Source organism: Capsicum annuum, chromosome 9 (genome assembly GCF_002878395.1).
Source record: "Capsicum annuum cultivar UCD-10X-F1 chromosome 9, UCD10Xv1.1, whole genome shotgun sequence".
NCBI classification, from domain to species: domain Eukaryota; kingdom Viridiplantae; phylum Streptophyta; class Magnoliopsida; order Solanales; family Solanaceae; genus Capsicum; species Capsicum annuum.
The window spans coordinates 114034159-114051512 of NC_061119.1; the positions used below are offsets into that span (position 1 = coordinate 114034159).

At 29.7% G+C, this 17354-nt stretch overlaps 1 protein-coding gene across 1 annotated transcript; it reads right to left on the reverse strand.

Annotated features, from left to right (window-relative positions):
- Positions 1-7350: 7350 nt before the first annotated feature.
- Positions 7351-7779, reverse strand: LOC124887110 (uncharacterized mitochondrial protein AtMg00810-like). Its single transcript, XM_047396293.1, has one exon. The coding sequence runs from the start codon at positions 7777-7779 to the stop codon at positions 7351-7353; it is 429 nt and encodes a 142-aa protein (XP_047252249.1).
- Positions 7780-17354: the final 9575 nt, after the last annotated feature.

Here is a 17354-nt window from a genome sequence, read left to right on the forward strand (position 1 = left end):
CACAAGTATATTACCTTATAATAGAACACGTTCATTATATTCTATGAGTTATCGGTTATATATACACATATTCATTATACAAAGATTATGCATGTTTAACGTCATTTAATGTATATACAAAGGAAAATATTTATTCCATATATTGAAACATAAGTAAAGATAAATATTATGTTTAACGTAATTTGTTCATTTTATTTGATATATTTTTTAGTGTAACTTTTTCACAAAATTTAAGAATGATTGATTTTTATTATTACTCTACAGGTTATCGACTACGTGTGATCAGTGTAATTTCAAAAAAATATATATTAGATTATATATATAATTATTTTTAATGAAAATAATATATATATATATATATATATATATATATATATATTTGATTACATATATATAATTATTGATTACTAAAAATTACTTACATTTTAATTTTTTTAATTCAAAAACCGACCACAAGTCTTCGATTTTTTAAAGATATATATATTTTTTTGAAAATAACAAAATCGACCACTAGTGGTTGTTTTTAAAAAAAAAAAAAAAAATAAAAAAAAATATTTAACTATAATTAAAAAAAAAATTAAAAAAAGAGGTCGTTTTTTTTTTTTTTTTTAAATTTTTATTTGTAAAATAAATAATAATTACTGCATACGTCACTACACGAGAAATACATACATACATATATATATATATATATATATATATATATACATATATTCAATTATCTTTCAACTTTCAAATACGTACTACAAAGGACACATACACGATTTTACTACATAATAATATACAATATAGTTCACATATACTCAGATACAAAATTTTTAAGCGAAAAAGCTCAAATTCACCACCAAAATTTGGCGGTCATTCAAAATTCGAAATTCAAAGCAAATAGTAGGTATATGCATGCCAGTTTCAGGATGTAATTTTCTATCTCCCACCCCTACTTCCTTCCTCCCCCCATTTATACATCGTAATACATGTCTTACATTATTACAACTTCAACAACATACGTGTGTCTACATTGACACAAAATAGTATATCTATTTCCTCAATAGTATGATATCAACGTATCATTCAAAATACTTTGATATATAGATTCAGTTATCTAGCTTTCGATTATTGCATACGTCACTAAATGAGATATACGTATATTTACATCTATTCAATTATCTATCAGCTTTCAAATACGCACTGTAAACATCAGATACACAATTTTAATATACTACCTAATAATAATATATAACGTATTTTACATATACTGATCAGATGAATTATTGGTTAGTTTATCTTATGTCATTAATATACCTTCACTATATAATATGCATATACTATATTTATATATATATATATATACCTATACATACACACGCATATACCCACTATCGACTATATCAAGTTCTAAATATGTACTATATATATCACATACGTACACAAGTATATTATCCAATAATATAATGCGACGTGTTTCATATACATGCTCAGATGAGTGATCGATTAGTTATATTTGATTAGATTAATATACTAGATTTTGACTACATCGTTCATCAATTGATCACTACATGATATATATATATATATATATATGTGTGTGTGTGTGTGTGTGTGTGTGTGTGTGTGTAAACATATTTATACATATGAACTCTTGAATGCGTACTATATATATCACATCCACAAATATATTACCTTATAATAGAACACGTTCATTATATTCTGATGAAATATCGGTTACATATCCACATATTCATTATACAAAAATTATGCATGTTTAACGTCATTTAACGTATATACAAAGGAAAATATTTATTCCATATATTGAAACAAAAGTAAAAGATAAATATTATGTTTAACGTAATTTGTTTATTTTAGTTGATATATTTTTTAGTGCAATTTTTTCACAAAATTTAAGAATGATTGATTTTAATTATTATTATACTGATTATCGACTACGTGTGATCAGTGTAATTTTAAAAAATTATAAATATATATTAGATTATATATATAATTATTTTAATGAAAATAATATATATATTTGATTACATAGATATTATTATTGGTTATTAAAAATTAATTACTTTTAAATTTTTTTAGCTCAAAAACTGACAACAAGTGGTCGGTTTTTAGAAATACTTTTTAAATTTATTTTTTAAAAAATCGACCACAAGTGGTCGGTTTTTTAAAAATATTCTCTTTTTTTAAAAAAATAACAAAACCGACCACTAGTGGTCTTTTAAAAAAAAAAATTAAAAAAAAAATTAAAAACCAACCACAAGTGGTCTATTTTAAAAATATTTTTTAATTATATTTTAAAAAAATTACCACAAGTGATCAGTTTTTTTATTTTTTAAATTTTTATTTGTAAAATAAATAATAATTACTGCATACGTCACTACACAAGATATACGTATATATATATATATATATATATTCAATTGACTTTTACATTTCAAATATGTACTATAAATATCACATACACGATTTTACTACTCCATAATAATATACAATGTAGTTCACATATACTTAGATACAAACTTTTTAAGCGAAAAAACTCAAATTCACTGCCAAAATTTGGCGGTCGTTCAAAATTCGAAACTCAAAGAAAATGGTAGGTATATGCATGTCAGTGTCAGGATTCAATTTTCTGTCTCCCACCCCTACTTTCTTCCTCTCCCCATTTATAACTTGTAATACATGACTTATGTTATTACAACTTCAACAACATATGTGTGTCTACATAGACACAAAATAGTATATCTATTTCCTCAATAGTATGATATCAACGTATCATTCAAAATACTTTGATATATAGATTCAGTTATCTAGCTTTTGATTATTGCATACGTCACTACATGAGATATACGTATATATACACACATTCAATTGTCTATCAGCTTTCTTATACGTACTATAAGCATCACATACACGATTTTAATACACTACCCCATAATAATATACAATGTATTTCACATATACTGATCAGATGAATTATCGGTTAATTTATCTTATGCCATTAATATACCTTTACTATATAATATGTATATACTATAATATGCCTATACATACACACACATATACACACTATCGACTATATCAAGTTATAAATATGTACTATATATATCACATACGTACACAAGTATATTATCCAATAATATAATGCGGCGTGTTTCATATACATGCTCAGATGAGTGATCGATTAGTTATATTTGATTAGCTTAATATACTAGGTTTTGACTACATCATTCATCAATTGATCATATCATTCATCAATTGATCACTACATGATATATATATATATATACATATATATATATATATATATATATAAACATATTTATATATATGAACTCTTGGATGCGTACTATATATATCACATCCACAAGTATATTACCTTATAATAGAACAAATTTATTATATTCTGATGAATTATCGGTTATATATACACATATTCATTATACAAAGATTATGCATGTTTAACGTCATTTAACGTATATAAAAAGGAAAATATTTATTCCATATTTGAAACATAAGTAAAAGATAAATATTATGTTTAACGTAATTTGTTTATTTTATTTGATATATTATTTAGTGTAATTTTTTCACTAAATATAAGAATGATTAATTTTTATTATTATTATACTGGTTATCGACTACGTGTGATCAGTGTAATTTCAAAAAATAAATTATATATCAGATTATATATATAATTATTTTTAGTTAAAATAATATATATATTTGATTACATATATCTAGTTATTGGTTAGTAAAAATTATTTACTTTTTAATTTTTTTAGTTAAAAAACCGACCACAAGTTGTCGGTTTTTAAAAATATTTTATTTTTTTGAAAATAACAAAACCGATAACTAGAGATTGTTTTTTTTTAAATAAATTAAAAAATAATTTTTAAAAATCGACCATAAGTGGTCGGTTCTTAAAAATGTTTTTTTAAAATAAAAAATTAACCACAAATGGTCGGTTTTGTTATTTTTTTCAATTTTTATTTGTAATATAAATAATAATTAATATAAAATTATTGAAATGATTACTTTGAAATTTTATCAAAAATTACTTTGAAATTTTAAAATATAAAAGCGACCACATGTAGTCTTTTTTTAAAATTTTTTTTGTAAAAACATAAAAAACCGACCATTTGTGGTCAGTTTTTTCCGACCACAATGTGTGGTCAGTTTTTTTCGACCATTGTGGTCGGTTTTCTTCGACCACAATATGTGGTCGATTTTTTGTGATCGTTTTTTCAGATTTTTTTAGTAGTGATACTTGTTCTATTTATGAAATGAAGAGAATTTGCTGTATTTTTCTCTTTTCTACCTTTAGTATAACTGAGCAACATCAAGTAATAATTAGTTAAATTTAGAGCTTCAAAGCATCATTAATAGGTTAATTTAGTAAAATACACCTATAATTAAAATTTATACACCTATAATTAAAATTTACATAAGCGCTGTGGTAAGTCAATAAGGGTCAAGTAAAATGGAATGGGCGGAGCACATGGCAAGTTTAAGACCACAAAATTTAAACACACTACTGACATCTTTAAGTTCCTGTTTAGGATTGCTTATTTCCCAAAGAAAAACACTTATTTTGAGAAAAAACACTTTTTTTTTTAAAAGAAGAGTGTTTGGCAAACTTGCAAAAATGCTTTTAAAAATAAGCAGAAGCAGAAGCAGAAAATTACTTTTTTTATGACTAAAATATCTCTATCACTCTCTCTCTCTCTCTCACACACACACACACTAATATATATATATATATAAAAATTAACATATCTTATAAGTATGTTTAAAGTTTGATTTTAATATTTTATACTTCATATTTACATCATAATTCTTTATTTTATTTATGATTTATATATTATTATTTTATTTTCACTCATTTTCTTTAAATAAATTTTAAAAAATCATTGATGATTATCCGAAGAATATATAAATTTTTATTTTTTATTATTAATGATAACAAATGACAGATGAATCATGTTACAAGAATAAATGATATTTGACAACACTTGTAAATTTTTTCTCGAATATTTAATTTTAAATAAATAATTCAAAAAAAGTGACATATTTGTTACCATGTAGTTTACATATATGAAAAAAGAGATAAAGCTTTTGGTATACCTTCAGAAATACAAGACAGATCTTCTACTAGTATGGAGATATTGCATAATAAAATTAGGGATGAAATCATTGAGAATTTTGTGATGTATGAAGGACTAATTATTTTTGTGGTTAATTTTTTCATAAATAGTGATTTAATTATGAAATAATTTTTATATTTATTTTTGTTAGATATTTTTAACTATTTTCAAATAGTGATATTTTCCCAGTTAAACTGAGACACTTAAATTAAGTTGAGAAATAATAAATAAAGTACATATTTACTAATAATACCCTTATTAATTAGTGTTTATTCACTATATATTAGAAAAAGAATCGAGCCAACTACGAAATTCAATTGCAATTGGTCAATTTTCTAGAAAAACCAATCGAAAAGCATAGGTCAAAAATGGGTCGATCGAACTTTATTTAAAAAAAGTATTTTTGAAAGTAAAATCGATCGATGCCATTGATTTTTATAAAATAATTTGCCATATTTTTTAACGACCAAGATCAGTCAATTTATCCTTTTCTTGGTTTTAAGATAAAAAAAATCAACTTAGCTTGACCAATTTTATTTATAAAAATTAGTATTGAACTAGTTGATTATGGTCGACTTTTTTGTCGGTCAAAGATCTGTCGATTTTTTTGGTTGATCTTGGCTCTGCTTTTAGTAGTGAGTGTCAATGGACTTGAAAAATAAGTTTGAGAAATGAATAATTAATGTTAAGAGTAAAATAGGAAAAAAATTATATTTAAAGTTTTTAAGTAAAAGTGAAAATTCATTTTTAGAATGGTGAACAAGTAAAAAATAACGGAGCAAGTAAACTTTTTACTCCATTCATTCAAATTATATGATGTTTATGATTTAGATACCCCTCTGTTTTTTATTTAGATACACCTCATAAAATATTTTTACACTCTTGAAAAGAAAGAGGAGTAAACCAATTATATCAAAGAAAATTTTACTTTCATGTACTAGTATTGTCATAATTATTGCATAAATAAAAACATATAAAGCTTATATTACAAAAAAAAATGGTGAGAGCAATGCTAATAGTAGTGCTAGCAAATAACTTTTGTTGTAAGGAAAAAGTTTTAAATTTATATTTTTAAGTTAGTGAAATCATCAAAAATTTATTTATCGTTAATAATTGAGGTTGAATATAGTTTCGTCATTATAAAATTGATTTAATATATCTTAATTCACTAATAGAAAAGAAATTACAATATATGAGATATTTTTACAAGAGAAATTGTTAATTAACTTTTGAATTATGTGAAATTGAGAAATGAAAGAATCGCAGCTTGATAGCTTGCAATCAAGGAGAAGAAGAAGATAGTCAGAAACTGAATTTTCATTATTCTCCCTGAAGATTACAATTATGACTCTATTTATAGACTTGAGTTAAGATGAGCTAAGAATGGGCTAAGAAGTGAATCATGTATCCAGCTCATTGATAGCTCATTATAACTAACTAATCATTGGATAACAACCTCTAACAACCTTTAACAACCTCTGCAGTTGACTCAACTATTGACTAACTAACTAACTAACTACTCCTATCAATATTACACACCAATGGAACAGGTAGTCATGTATGTTACCGTGTATGTAGTAGTTCAAAACACTCCCCCTCAAGCTGCAGGGTGCAGAATATTTAGCACACCAAGATTTCCAAGTGAATAAGTATGTTGAGCAAGGCTCGGGACCTTGATAAGCAGGTCAACAAATTGATCACTAGAATAAACATAGAGAGCCTTAATTAAGCCGTCTTTGATCTTGTCCCTAATAAAATGACAGTCAATCTCAATGTGTTTGGTTCTCTCATGAAACACAGGGTTGTTAGCCAACTGAATGGCTGAATTACTATCACTGAAGACTGAAACAGGAAGAGTGACATAAACCCTGAGGACTTGAAACAAACTAACCAGCCAAGTGAGCTCTACAACTACTGAAGCCATGCTTCTGTACTTAGCTTCAGCAGAACTCCTAGAAATAGTGTGTTGTTTTTCTGATTTATATGATATTAGTGATTCACCAAAGTGAATGGCATAACCAATAACTAATCTTCTAACTAATCTTCTAGTGTTGGGGCAAGCAGCCCAATCTGAGTCACACCAGTAAGTTAGAGAAGTAGTAGCCTTAGCCTTGAACCAGACACCTTGACCAATAGAATCTTTAAGGTATCTGACCACCCTAGTAGCTGCTTCCTAGTAGGATTTCTTGGGGTGTTGCATAAATTAGTTGAGAGTTTGCACAGCAAAATCAATGTCTGGCCTTATAATAGTGGCATACATAAGTTTCCCAATAAGTCTTTGGTAAGATAAAATATCAGATAGCAACTCATCATATTGTGCACCTGTGGCATGATCATACTCAATAGATGTTAACTTGGCATTAGATTCTAGAGAGGTGATAGCTGGTTTAGTACCACTAATCCCTGTGTCAGCAATCAACTCAAGAATGTACTTTCTTTGGTTTAATATGATCCCTGATATTGATATTAAAACTTCAATACCCAAAAAATACTTGAGATCACCCAAGTCTTTCATTTTGAATTGCTGATGCAACTTGATTTTGGTGGCATTGATAAATGATTCACTGCTTCCAGTAATTAGCAAATCATCAACATATACAAGCACTATAACAGTGTTATTACCTTGATGCATAGTGAATAGGGAATATTCATGTACACTTTGGGTAAAACCAGCATCAAGTAAGGCATGAGTGAGCTTCGGATTTCACTGCCTAGAGGCCCGCTTAAGGCCATACAAGGATTTGATCAATTTGCACACCTCGTGCTCCCCCTGTCTTCTTAATCCTTATGGCATCTCCATGTAGAATTTCTCCTCAAGATTCCCTTGGAGGAATTCATTATACACATCCATTTGATGAAGATTACAACCTTTAGATATAGCTACTGCAATCACACATCTGATTGTAACCATCTTAGCCACTGGTGAGAATGTTTCATGATAATCTAACCCCTCTTATTGACTCTATACTTTGGCCACTAACCTTACCTTGAACCTCTTCACTTCACCATTTATAGGATATTTAATTTTTTATATCCACTTGGAACCAACAATATTCTTCCCTTTAGGTAAATCAACAATGATCCATGTATTGTTAGCTTCCAATGCTTGAATTTCTGACTTCATAGCTTTCACCCACATTTCATCTTATACATCTTGTTTAAAGTGCTGAGGCTCAGAAAAAGTTGAGAATTTGGTTAAATAGCACTGATAAATAGGACTAAGATTTTTATAAAACAAGTTGTTGGCTAATAGATGCTTGCATCTCTGGTTTCTGAAAGTGTCAACATAATCATGTATCCATACTGTTAGTTTGCTTGTTCTTGCTGGTCTACTGGAAGAAGGTTGAGGCATGAAAGGTTTATATTTGAGCGTGTCTTCATGATTGGTGCCAGGTGAAGCTGTACCAGGTACTGCAGCATCAGTAATGCTATCCTCCTCAATTGGAGCATCTTCAGTGACACTCTCAATAGATGTCTCAGGAAATACTTGAACGTGTCTTCATGATTGTGCTTGTGTATTTTATGCTGGTGAGGAATCAAAAGGAAATGTATCTTTATGAAACACTACATCTCTACTAATTAATAGTCTCTTTAAGGTGAAATCTAGCAGCAAATATCCCTCTGAGACTCTGAATATCCCACCAATACTGCAGGTTTGGCCATTTCTATGAATTTATCACCTCTTGGTAAGATAGTTATATAGCACAAACATCCAAATACCCTGAGATGAGACAACTTAGGATTTTTGGAAAACACCAACTGAAATGGGCTCTTACCACTCAGAACAGAAGATGACAACCTGTTCATTATATATACTACAAATTTTACACATAGTCCCCAATATTTAATGGGCAAGTGAGACTGAAACTTGAGGGCTCTGTCTATGTTTAATATGTTTCTGTGCATTCTCTCCACATCTGTTGAGGAGTGTGAGGATAACTGGTCTAATGCAGAATGCCTAGGGACTAGAATAATGTCTTACATTGAGAGTTGGTAAATTCAGAACCATTATTAGATCTGATGGTTTTCACAAACTGAGTTTTAATCAGGGGAATGAATGTTTTAATGGCCACTATGGCCTCAAACTTTAACTGCAACAGGTACACCCAAGTATATCTACTATGGTCATCTAACATAGTCAAGAAATAGTATTTGTTGTCAAAAGTAGAAGTTTTATATAGACCCCATAAATCCATGTGTGCAAGTTCAAAACAAGTGGAACATATAGTAGTAAAATGACAATCTTGTCTGTTTAGCCAGTGGACACACAATACATTTATTCAACATATTTACATCAGTAGGATTCTTCAGAATGTCTAAATATTTGAGAACCTGAGAAGCAGGGTGTCCAAGTCTTTGGTGCCATAAACTGTAACTGGAAGTTAAGACTTCTGCAATGAATTTGTAGGTTTTTGATCTTGACTGATTAGTATTTCCTATCCAACAACCTTTAAGAACATACAATCCACCCTTTTGTCTATCAATCCCCTTCACCTTGTCATTGAAGAGGTCCTGAAAGATACAAAAATTAGGTTAAAATGATACAAAGCATGGAAATTACTTGGTTATCTTAGCAACAAACAACAAATTGAGTTTGAAGTATGGAATAAGTAGGACATCTTTGATCACATCATCTGGAAAAATATAGGCTTCTCCATTATGTGAGTTGTCACTTCATCACCTGTTGGGAGGTGAAACTTTTCCAAATGTTTAGTGTCTAATCTAGTACTACTTTTTAATAAGTGTCTATGTATAGACACATAATGTGTAGCACCTGATTCTATAATCCAACTGTCAGGATAGGCTTTGGGCAAAAAACAAGTAGTAATACCTATCCTATTTACTTGTTTTATATCATTGGTATATTTTATCTATTTGGTCATAATCTGAGTGTAATCCTCCTCTGTGAATGTGTGAGGCTTGGCTAGTGGTGCATGGGTCCCTTCATGACTAGAACTAGCAGCATTAACTTAACCAGCTACCATAGTTGGAGCCTGAGAAAATTTGTTGCCAGTGTTGACAAAATGGAAGAATAGCAACTTGATAGCTTGCAATCAAGGAGAAGAAGAAGATAGTCAGAAACTGAATTTTCATTATTCTCCCTAAAGATTAAAGTTATGAGTCTATTTATAGACTTGAGTTAAGATGAGCTAAGAATGAGCTAAGAAGTGAATCATGTATCCAGCTCATTGGCAAATTATTGTAACTAACTAATCATTGTATAACAACCTCTAACAACCTTCACAACCTATACAACTGACTCAGCTATTGACTAACTAACTAACTACTCCTATCAGTATTACACACCAATGGAATAGGTAGTCATGTATGTTGCTGTATATGTAGTAGTTCAAAACAGAAATGGTTTAAATTTTCTCTTGAGCATTGCAGGTTATGTAGATTTCAATTTTCTCAACCATTATCCATAGCTCCACATCATTCTAAATGAATCTCCCCTATAACTATTAATTTTCTTCACTTTAAAACACATTATTTGAATAGTATCATTACTTTACAAATACTTCACCTAGACGATATCATATAAAAACATAATTGGTTATTGTATGAATTCTATTAAGAGAATTTTGTAAAAGAAATGAATTTTGGGAAAAGCATTCAACTGATTTTATCTATGTGTTGAGGATTATTTAAACCGAAAGAAACAAAAATATCTAGCATGCAACTAACTCATACTGACAGTGATCTAGATACCATAAACTACGTACAACTATCACTAACTCCTAACTAATAGAATACAAAGACACAAAATAACTAATTAATTAATGAATAATTAACTAACTAATTAAATCTTAATACCCCCTCCACTCCCCTCAAATTAGAGGTCTGGAGAACACTGACAACTTGTGCAATACAACATAATATTTGATGTCAGTTAAAGTTTTTGTTAAGACATATTCTAGTTGATTGTCTAAGCTTATGCGAAAGAGTGATATAAAGCATGCTTGTGAAAAATAACCACAAAGTGGCAATCAAATTCAATGTGTTGGTTCTTTCATGAATCATAGAATTCTTGGCAATATGAAGAGCTAACTGGCTATCACAATACACCTTAGTAGAAGTTGGTAAGGGCACTATAGGTAGTCTGTTGAGCCAAACCAATTCACTTGCAACTTTCCTTATTTTGCTCTATACCTTGTTGAAGATATAGATATGATTTCTTTTGATTTCTAACTGAGAGTAATATTACCCAATAAAATAATACACCCAGTCAGAGATTTTCTATAACCTCGGCAAGCATCTGAATCAAAGTCACTTTAGACTTTGACATTGTATCTCCGATCATGTGACATGAAGATGCCTAGAGTGGGATCTACCTTTATATATCTCAAAAAATAGAAAATTGTCTTTAAGGGAGACTCCTTGGGATCTTACATAGATTTTCTAAGATATTGCACACTATAGGATCTATCCATTTTGATGTCAATTAGAAAATTTAACTTGCTAATGAATTTCCTGTAATATGTGGGATTTGATAGAGGAGTTCCCTCTTAGGCATAAAGATTTTCTGTAGGATCCAGTAGAGAAGTACAACTACTCAAATTAGAGATGTTGTAGCTTTTTAATAATTCAAGGATGAATTTTTTCTGAAAAATAATAAACCCATCTTCCTTCTAGAATACCTCCACCCCAAGGAAATAATGCAACTTCCCCAAGCATTAAATCTTGAACTTATCATTTTGAAAGATTTTGAATTCTTCAATCTCATACATATTAGTTCCAATTAAGATAATATCATCTACATAGATAGCCAAAAAGATAGTAGAACTTATAATCTTCTACTGAAAAAGTGAGCAGTCATTTAATGAGGTATTAACCTCAAGAATACAATGCTTCGCAGCTAGCTTAGCATACCATTGCCTGCTAACTTGTTTTGGGCCATAAAAGGATTTGTTTAACTTGTATACCATTCCTAGTTTATTCATCACTAAACTTAGTGGTACTCCATATCCACTTCCTCATGCAAATCATGATGGAGGAATACATCATTCATGTTAAGTTAAAAAATGCTCCATCTTTTTTTTTCTTTACTACTGGACTCTTACAGTTGTCATCTATATCACCAGTAAAAAGGTTTCTGTATTGTTCAATGCCAGCTTGTTAAGTGTATTATTTCACTATAAGTCTTGCTTTGAACCTCTCAATTGTGTTATAAGACTTGTGTTTCACTTTATATACAAACTTGCACCCTATTGCCTTTTTGCCACTAGGTCACCAAGTATTAAGTATGATTTGCATGCAATGCTTTAAATTCTTATATCATGGTAGTTTGCAAGCAGGGTTCATAGCTGTATGTTCATATGAACAAATTTTATCATCACTAATAATGTCTCTTACAAGTGACTGACTCCCATGTTTCAGGACATCTACTGAGATGTGTCGATGTTTTGAAAAGTCACCACTAAGAGAAATTATCCTATTATGAGGTTGGTTGTATAGTTGACCTATAATATGAGGTAGGATGTAATCATGTAGGTATGTAGGTAGCTTATATGATAAAGAAGGCCTACTTGGTGCTGCAATTTTCTCACCTATATGAGGGATGACATAGGGTGCTTGGCTAGGAATTATATGAGTTCTAGGTTAGGTCTGTGAATCAACTAGTTAGTCAGATAAGGTTTCAGCTGGTGTGTCACTTGCATCAACTACATTATTCTAAATTTTTGTACAATTTGTGGTCCAACTTCAGCATTGATAGTACCTATGAAGGGTACAAAATGATGTACGAAAGGAAACGACGGCATATCATAAGCAGCAATAAAAGGACATTTTTTTTCTTTATGATGTAAAATGAGATACAAGATAAAGATATAATCAAGAAATATAGGGGAGATAGAGAAGAAAGAAAAAAATAATTCCACAACTTGAATAAATTAGATAAAAATAAATATAGATTTGTAATTTTTTTATTTGATCAAACAATTACATTATTGAAATTAAGGGAGAAGAGAATTGCAATCATACATGAATAAAACTTACCTAAAGATATTCAAGAGAGATCCAATGTACACACAAAGGGATAAACCCACAAAACTCACAAGGATCTTCAATCTAAAAATATTATCCTCGAAAACAAGATTAGAGTAAGTAAAAAGTTGATATAAAATAGTATCTATCAATTTAATACTACAATCACTTGTGCTTCCCTTATTATTTAAAAGATATTCTTCACTTTTAGAGGACTTTCCAAAATAAGAAGTACTTTTAATAAATAATTTGGAAGTTAGCTTGCTAACATCCAAGAAATTAGTACCCTCAAATAATTCACAAGAATTATTTTCACAATTCATGCGCACTTTAAATTTTGGATCATCATTTTCATCAAGAGCATATGAGTGAATAAGGAATGAATCATTCAATTGGAAATCACAAAATAGGGGATTGTCAAAAAAATTCAAAATTTAAGCTCAAACAAACTATCATCACACATCTCATACTCCATTTCAAGAGTACTATCACCAAGAATATTCACGTCTTTACAAGATAAGGAATAATAACTTGCAAAGAAACAATCATTATCAATCACATTTTAGTATTCCAAGTAGCTAAAGAAAAAATATGTTCATCTTCATTACAAAAATTTAAGAAAACATCATATTTTTTCATATTTGTCATAACACTAGCTTGAAATATTTTAAACTCACAATCAATAATAATTTTAGCTCCATAATTATATTCAACTGGTAAATAATTATTCATTTATTTATTGATACAAAATAAATAATCATCAACCTAAAAAAAAGATTGTTTAACATTCACACTCAAGTCAATATCAATTTCATTTGAAGTAACTAAAGAGTTAGGATTAGACCTTTTAGCTCGATGAACACTTAAAGAACCTTCTTACCTTTATTTTTCTAAAATTAAGCTCACTTTCTCTCTTGAATTAGTCCCAACTTAACTTGTTTCTGTTAATTTTTGAATTTCCTTTCATATCGAATTATTCTTTTTGTATTCTTCTTTAAGAAGATGTATAAAAAAAGAGAAAGCACAAGAAAAATATGGATTCAAAGGGTTAGATATTGAATATTGAGTGTCTCTTTTGTAAGATTAGGATTTTCCCTTTCATCTCTTCATGAACCTCTTCTTTTGATTCTTGGTAGGAATTCCATGGTATGAGTTTATTTTCTTCTCCAATTGTTTAATCTATTAATTAATGTATATTTAATTATTAGATTGATCTTTCTTTCTTCTAATTTATATTCTCCCTAATATATTTTTATTCTTTACTTGCTAATCTTTTGAATTCATTTCTATTATATTTGTTGTGTTCATCTTTGGTGTATCATTTTACATCACTTTAAAAACTACATCTCTATAGATGTGTATTTTCTTTGTGGCCAGATTGTATTCCCTTGATCCCAAGGGGTATCCTATGAAAATATCGCATGTGGTTTTTGCTTTAAACTAGTCTCTTTGAAACTTGGAAATGGTTAGATAGTAAAGACATCTAGATGTTCTTATATGAGAATAGAATGGTTTAGATTTATGCACAAATTCAAATGGGTATTTTCCCATGATGTGAGAAGTATGGAATCTGTTAATAATTTATGTGGAACATAACATACATCCCCCCAATATTGTAGTATTACTTTAGATTGAAAGAGAAGTCCCCTAGCAGTTTCGCACAAACATTTATGTCTTCTCTTTACCTTACTATTTTGTTGTGGTGTGTAGGGAAATTTTTTCATGAATGATTCCTTTGGATTTCAAGAAGGATGATGTCTTAGTTTTTATGAGCTAAAGTCCATTATTTATTCTTCTGGACTTATTAGTGGTGTCAAACTATTTTTCACCCTTGGTTATGAACGTCTTAATGACTTCTAAGGTGTTATTTTTAGAGGTTAAAAGTTGGGTCCATGTACATATGTTGTAGTCATCATTAAGGGTGATGAAGTATCTATGGTTGTCATGTGTCACTAAATAGAAGGATCCCCAAGGATCAATGTGCAAAAATTTTAAGATTTTTATTGAAGTGTTGGTTCTGTGGGAAAGTGACAATCTTTCTTACCTTTCCATTGGACAAATGCTATATAAGAAGGGTTGTTTGGTGTAAATGATTTCAGTTATGGAATAAATGTCTCTCATTTCATAATAGGTGCATGCCAAAGTATGTTATACTATAGCATGTCATGACCCAAATGATCGTGAGTGGAACTAACACTAATTTTTCGGTGGAAAAATCATATAAGTCAAATTATTACCAAATCATTTAGTTAATATTAAAATGAGGTTATCACAAACACCAACTTAGCAATTATAAATCTAAAACTAACCACTAATAGTGTGGAAAATCAAGCAAATCGCCTATTACAATCCCCAAGACCCAAAAGTCATCTAACAAGAACTAAAATAAAATGTCTAAAAGAAATATCCAAAAATAAAGAAAGATATAGTGTATCATTTTTCAAAAAAGGACAAGAACTAATATGGTGATCCATGACAACCTAGAGATGGAGTACTCACCCTTAGATAGAAATCAACTATCAAATGCTAGAGATAAGGTCATGTTTGAGCGTCTAGAACATTTTCTGCACTCAATAAAAGAAGAGTATAGGGTAGTATCAGTACAAGCCACAATGAACTGGTAGGTATCATAGGCCAACTCAATATAATAACATGTATAAAACATGTATTAAATAACAAGTAGACAGATATCAATATATAGCAGGTATACAATGAATCAACAAATACATCAACATGGGTCGTGACTTTTCTCTCGGAGCACATCAGCAAGGCTGCTAATGTGCACTGTCTGTAAAATCACCATGATCCAATTGAAAACTCTAGTCGTTACTCTGACAAATATTATCACACTAAATAATGGTACTAGCTATAGTCTCCCATCGATCACTTTTGGAAGCTTCTTTCCCCAAAAATTCAATTCAATACTGGAGGAGGGTGAGGATACTTTATCAAGCTCTGAATCCCTAAGGTCAATATATCTGAAAGCCTATAGGGTTTTGACTGACCCTCCATCGAATATGAAAATCTAGTTCTCTACAAAAATGACTCCAAAAAACAATACCCCTATAATACTGAAGGAATTTGACGAGAATCAAGTAGATCACAAAGGGAAAACACTATCATACATTCCGCCGACTTCGAAGCGAGGTAAGGTTTGTGTGAGTATATTTGAGGAGTTTATACGAAGTCAATCAAAGTAATGGAAACATTCCCTTATAGGGTTTATAATTGGGGATACCCCATACCTGAAATCCATTAAGGATTTATTTTGCATGACTGGAACTATGCGGCAAAACCTCAAGTATTGAATCATGATAATGGGTATTTTATCTTTAGATTTGAATCTGCTGAAGATTGTGATAAAGTGTTAATGGGAGGACCTTACACTTTTCATAATAAATCATTCATTATACAGGAATGGGACATAGATTTTGAATTCAATTCGAATTTTATCACCACCATTTTATGGGTCACCTTCCCTGGATTACTGTAACACCCCAAAAATCCACACAACTATTAGAACCATGATACAAGCTCATTAAAAATAAAAAATAATGGTTTGATGGTTATATAAGTGATTTGGACATATATTAAGTCCTCAAATAGCTCCTACCTTATAGAAAAGTCAAAAACATTCCTTAGCGATTAAATTTTTGTAAAGAAAATAACCATAATTATCTTCAAACAAGCATAATTTTTTTGTATACTAAGAATTTTTTCAGATCAATATACCCTACATATAGATAATTGAATTGTCTTTTCAACACCACCGGTTTTGCCTTAATATGATATCAGAGTAAAAAGTTATTCCCATTTTACCAGAGAGGTGTCTGTCTGCTAAGGCGAGATAGCCAGGGTGGCGGATCATCGCATCAGTGATGGCCCATCATTCCATACCACCACCCTTAAGTATAAAGGTTGAAATCTAGTCTTTTTGTGATGGCTAGAGTGACAGTCAGTCACGGGAATGATGGTCCATCACCTAAATCGTCACCCGAGATAGTTCTGCACTATAATGACATTCTTAAATTTTTTTGGTCTTTACTCACTCTTTTAACCCCAAAAATAAGTTGTTTCATCCTCTTAACATTATCTATAAAGAGTAAATACTACCCTAACACGTCATAACTCAAAACTGGATGATTTTTTCTCCCTAAAAACCAAGTAGGGTTCATCAAATTCAAGTTCAATACCAAGAATAAATCCTAGGCTTCAACACTA

What these genes read in the sequence shown, in the direction of transcription:
- LOC124887110 (XM_047396293.1), bottom strand. Translation starts at nt 7,779, where the DNA reads ATGCATCAAGGTAATAACACTGTTATAGTGCTTGTATATGTTGATGAT.